Source organism: Stomoxys calcitrans, chromosome 2 (genome assembly GCF_963082655.1).
Source record: "Stomoxys calcitrans chromosome 2, idStoCalc2.1, whole genome shotgun sequence".
Lineage (NCBI taxonomy): Eukaryota > Metazoa > Arthropoda > Insecta > Diptera > Muscidae > Stomoxys > Stomoxys calcitrans.
Genome location: NC_081553.1, coordinates 173547930 through 173553929, shown reverse-complemented (window position 1 = coordinate 173553929; position 6000 = coordinate 173547930). Strand labels below are relative to the sequence as shown.

Genomic DNA, 6000 nt, shown 5'->3' with positions numbered 1-6000 from the left:
TTAAAGGAGTCGAAACTTCTTATCGCCCAAAGGATTTTCGACTCAGACACAATTTCCCTAATGGCCCCCGACGAATGGATATCAATGACAACCTCTTCTGGCGCAACGTTGTCCGTTGGAGAATTTCCCGGGAAATGTGTATCAACGAGTAGTTCTAGTGTTTCCTCACTAGATATTGTCCATACATTCTCTGTCCCACCGTAATAGGTCTCGAGGACAGAATCTTCCTTAGCCTAGAGGCCTAAGATGTATCCTCCACGGAGCTGCAGAATTCTTCCCAGGATTTGTTCTGAGCGTTTCTAAGCTCGCCCTTAAATTTTCTTAGCTCAGCCTTATAGATGTCCCAATCGTATGTTGCTCTTGTGGCTTTTGCTCTGTTAAAGAGTTTTCTGCAGTCCTTCCTTAGACCAACCAGCTGTGGGGTCCACCATGACGGTCGCTGTTTGCCCCTTGGCTTGGCACTAGTGCATGCCGGCACAAGCGAGTCATTGAAACAAAACATGAACGCGCGTGAGCTGTTTAAACGTGTATTACCAAAAAGATACCGATATTCTCAAAATCTTACACAGCGTTTTCCTTTTTGACTCCCATAAAATTCGTACGTACGAAGTTATTCGTTCGTTCGAAGTTCTTCGTTAGTCGAAGTTCTTCATTTCCAACTTAAGCAAATTTTAATTTCGACGACTTAGCCAGCATACCAAATTTTGTGTAGGGTATAAAAAGGTCGGTTTCCTGCGACTTTAACCGTCCCTCACTAGTTAAATATTTATAGCGCCCATAAAATCCAATCTCCCAATTTGACCTCATAAGGCTCTACAAACTTCAATCATAATCGGATGTGATATCTTTTATTTGTGTGAATGTTTAGCAAAATCCATGGTGGTGGGTTCTCATGATTCGTCTCGGCCGTACTTGCATGGTTTTACTTGTTTTTAAATAAACTATCTCCCGTCTCATTGCAGATGGATCTACCGAACCTATATCCTTTATGATGAAAACCTGTCACGATAGTGATGTTATCCGTGAAATGATGAAATCCCACAACATGTTTGACATTGAAAAAAGCATGTATGAAATACTAGTTCCAGCATTTGAAAAACTCTACGCCGATGTGGGTATGGAAATCACATTTGGACCCAATTTCTACAAACTGGACACAAACGAGCCGTATATACTTTTGGAAAATCTTAGCCCAAGAGGATTTAAAAATGTCGATCGCCGGGAAGGTCTTGATCAGGAACACATTGAACATGCCTTACTTCAACTAGCCAAATGGCATGCGGCCTCAGCCGTATATGAAGAACGAAATGGTGAATACGAAGATAAGTACTTGTATGGATTCTATAGACCGGAAGCCAAGGAAATGATGAATGCAATGCGGCAAAAAGTACGTGGCTTATTTATGAGTTGTATACGAAAATATTCCAACTATGACGAATATGGGGCGGAACTTGTAAGTTCATGCATAAAACCATTTTAATATTGAAATCATTGAAATTGGGATTTTCTTTTTCATTTCAGGAAGGCACATCCGATCGTCAACTAGATGAATTATTCCGAGTCGTCAAACATGATCCAAACGAGTTTAATGTCTTGAATCATGGCGATTTTTGGGCTAACAACATAATGTTCCAGCACGATGATTTGGGGAAGATTGAAAACACCTACTTAGTGGATTACCAACTTCCCAAATATGGAACTCCCGCCCAGGACCTCTACTACTTCCTCCTGTCATCGGCTAGTTACGAAGTAAAACTGAGTAAATTTGATCACTTCATACGTTTCTACCATGATCACCTCTATGAGAATTTGAAACTTTTGAATTATGGCAAGAAAATGCCCACACTGCGAGACATACACATTATGCTCCTTAAATACGGCATATGGGGCATCTCAACGGCAACGGGCGTTATGTCTGTAGTGCTTTTGAATCCCACAGAAGATGCTTCATTGGAACACTTTATGGGTGACAGTGATGCGGCAACAGCCTTCAAGATTGCCTTATTTTCGAATCCCCGCTATCGCAAACATATGGAGGCGATATTGCCTTGGCTTAAAAATCGTGGCGCGTTTTGTTTTTAGTCAATAAAATTCGAATATTGTGCTTGCCTCTAGGTTTCTGTGTATATGTATTATTTATTTTGTATTCTATTAATAAAGGTGGAATTATTGAAAAATCAAACAGGAACTTAGTTCAGAAAACCTTTAAGGATCTTAAAAATATTACATTGAAAGGAAGTAACAAAGTGCTCAAATTTCCCTTGCATAAGGCTGATGGCAACCGGAGACACGCTGTATCTCTACTCCCGTGACCTCGAATACCCCAACAAGTTTAAAGGGGTGTATTTTACGGATATCTCATAACTCTGCTGAAAACTTGTCTAAACAGGTAAAAAGGCGTTAAATTCAGCCTGGCCGAACTTTGGATACCCACCAACTCGGGTATATATGTAAACCACCTTTCGTCATAATCCGGTAAAAAAAAACGCATAATTTATGCCCCATAGCAGCTTTACCGAAATATGGTCCGATTTGGACCGAATTCGACACGGATATTGTGTGGTCTAATAAGTACTAGTCATTGTTAAATTTTGCAGAATAAAATTTTGGCTTTTTGGTAGCCATATCCAAGTTTAGACCGATCTGAACCATATACGACACAGATGACGAAAAGCCTAACATAAGTCACTGTGTCAAATATGAGCGAAATCGTATTATAGATTTGCCTTTTTTGGGGCCAAGACTTTAAGTCGAGAGATCGGTCTATATGGCAGCTATATCCAAATCTTAACCAATCTGGACCAAATTGAAGAAGAGTTTCGAAGGGCCTAACACAACTCACTTTCCCAAATATCGGCGCAATCAGACAATAGATGAGCCTTTTATGGGCCCAAAACCTTAAATCGAGAGATGGGTCTATATGGCAGATCGGGGCCAAATTGAAAAGGATCTCGAGTGGCTTAATACAACTCACTGGCCCAAATTTCAGCAAAATCGCATAATAAATGTGGCTTTCATGGTTCTATGACGCTAAATCGGCGGATCGGTATATATGGGGGCTATATCAAGATATGGCTAGGTTACGTTGAAAAGAGGGTGCAGATATTAATCCGCCGCATGCCACTATTGACATACATCTAAGCCAGTTATCAGTTTGTTGTGCGCTCTAAAAACTATAAAGTAACCTCTAACAGACAATTTTATGTTAGGAATTCCGTGTTACTCAGTTAAAATGGCTCATGTCTGGTATTGTGTCTCCACCTAAGTGCCGCTATCTGTTAGACGCGAAAGCCGGGCAATGACAATGGAAATGCTCCAACGTCTTATCATCTTCCTCGCATGCCCTACACATGCTATCACTTGCCGCGTCGATTTTACATAAGTAAGCTCGTAGTCCTATGTGTCCCGTTATGATACCAATAGCTATACTGACCTCCTTCTTACTTCCATTCAGTAATAGCCTCGTCTTTTCACGATCTGGATCCCCCTATAGGATTTTCGCCGTCCTACCGACCGTTTCGCTGTTCCAAAATGTTGCATGCGCATTTGTCGCCCACTCCCTTAACTCGGACTGCGTCGAGCCGAAAGGCTTCGGGTTAACCAAGTCTATTGACGGCAGTCCACTGGCCTTTACCGCCAAATTATCTGCTCTTTCATTTCACCTTACTCCGTTATGGCCCGGCGCCCATAACGTTAATCTCCTTCTCACACTGCAAGACTGTTCGTGACCTTACCGCCCTGGTTGTTATTGCCCCTATGGCAATTTTACTATCGGTGAAGATCTTCACACTCGACGTTCTCGCGTTAGCATCACTCCACTTCACGGATTCCGTGATCGCCCGGATCTCCGCCTGCAGGCGTATTATGGTCAGTCGCTGGGATCTCAATGTAGACTCCCAGGCCTACTCTGTCCTCTAGCTTTGATCCATCCAGCAGTGCCTCGCACTAAACTTCAAGGTTCATCTCAGGTATCCGACCGAAAACTCCTTCCCTTCCTTCTACGTTTCCAATCGTCGCCTCGATTATACCGCGATGGTATGAGCTGCTCTCATCCTCAATCTCTGCTCATTCTCCCATCGCCTTAAGTCTCATAGCCGCACTGGCTGCCTCACACTTAATCTATATGTCGGTGGGACGGATAACTAGAATTGTCTCCAGTGCCCTAGTGGGCGTGGTCCTCATCGCTCCGCCTATGCAAAGACAACATGTTCTCTGAACCTGTTGTATGGTCCTTATGTTGCACTTTTTCCCCGTAGCAGTCCACCAAACTACTGAGGCGTAAGTAAGTATTAGTCTATTCATGCTCCTGTAGAGCCAGTGGACTATCCTCGGATTCAGGCCCCAATTTCGAGCCTACGGCCCGTCTACATAGTGAGCCAACACCTGTGAGCCTTCTCAGTACGCTCCTGAATGTGACACTTCCAATTCAGTTTCCTGTCCAAGATCACACCTAAGTATTCGACCTTGTCAGATATCGAAATCGTCTTATTGAGTAAACGTGGTGCGTTAAATTGGCCCACCTCCGTCTTCCTCGTGAACAGACATAGTTCAGTCTTCCCTGGGTTAACATTGAGAGCTCTGGGTCTAGCCCAGTCATATGCCATATGCAAGACCCCATCGGCCCTTCTGCATAGCTCGTTCGGATCCTTACCTCTTAGAAATATTATAACATCGTCTGCGTAGCAGACAGGTTTAAATCCTTCCTCAGTCAGCATCTGTAATAGGTAATTTATGGTGCCACTTTCTATATATGTGCCACTTTCTCCCTTATATTTATACCATGGGACACACAATTTATCCACCTGTTCCTTAGCACATGGTTTATCCAAACTCTGGGGACCGGGTCCACCCATTACTGGTCTAAGGATTGGATCAGTGTATCGGTTCGCACATTGTTAAAAGCCCCAACGATGTCAATGCATACCGCCAGGGTGTACGTTTTGGCATCGAAGGATTCTTCTATTTTATGCACAACCTCGTGCAGGGCAGTCTCCATCGACCTTCCCTTGACATAGCCATGCTGTTTGTATTTGAGCAGTTAACTAGATGTCCTACTCTTTATCATGGTGTCCACAATACGTTTCATGGTTTTGAGTAAAAGGACGTAAGGCTTATGGGTCTGTAAGCATTTGGTGTCGCATAACTTGCCTTGCCGGGCTTGGGTATAAACACGCTGTGAAATTATTGGCCAGATGGGGCACCAGATAGTCTGCCTCCTTCTGTAGAAACGCCGGAAATATTCCATCAGGTCCGGGTGACTTAAATGGTTTGAAGCTCCTCAAGGATTCCTTCACCATAAAATGCGTAATTATAAACCTTCGATCAACGTCATAATTCGATGATTCCGGTGTCTCCGTGAGTCCCGTCGTATCCTGTGGAAAATTGGTTTTCATTAAAAGCCCAAACATGTCCTCCGTTGTCTCTGCTCTCATTCCCATGTCGTCTACTAAAGATTCAGTTTGAACATGAGTTTTTGAGAGAAACTTCTTTATCTTAGCGGCGTCATTAACGCTTTCAACCTGTTCGCAGAAAAGCTTCCAGGAGGCACGTTTTGCTGATATGGTAATCTTATTGTATTCCTTGAGCCGTGTGTAATACCCATCCCAATAAACTTCCGCTTTTTTACGACGTCCGCTGTTAAAAAGTCTGCGGACCTCTTTCCCAATATTGCGAATCTCCCCAATCATCCAGGGTTTTTCTTGGGCTGATTTCCTTTCCCAAAGAGGACAACTATCTTCGAAGGACCCCACCAGTGCAGTCGTTATCCTGTTGACATTTTCGTCAATGTCTTCTATGCTTGGAGGCCACCGTAGCGAGAAATTTGCCCCTGTTCCTTAGTGGAATGTTCATGGGCAAAATTTGCAATTTTGCTTCTATGCTTGGAGCAGATGGCCTGATTAGGGTTGTCGATTTGAAAACAGCATCTGGACCTACTACTTCAGAATAAATTCTCGCCTTCGTCTGTCTCAGGGCAACCGTACTCAGGACCAACACTAACTT

General features: G+C 43.4%; 1 protein-coding gene across 1 annotated transcript; it reads left to right on the top strand.

Moving 5' to 3' along the window:
• Positions 1-967: 967 nt before the first annotated feature.
• On the top strand, positions 968-2182 carry LOC131995104 (uncharacterized). Its single transcript, XM_059363046.1, has 2 exons — positions 968-1453; positions 1522-2182. Exons 1-2 carry the CDS (start codon positions 989-991, stop codon positions 2080-2082), a joined length of 1026 nt encoding a protein of 341 aa, XP_059219029.1. The 5' UTR covers positions 968-988; the 3' UTR covers positions 2083-2182.
• The last annotated feature ends 3818 nt before the right edge of the window (positions 2183-6000 follow it).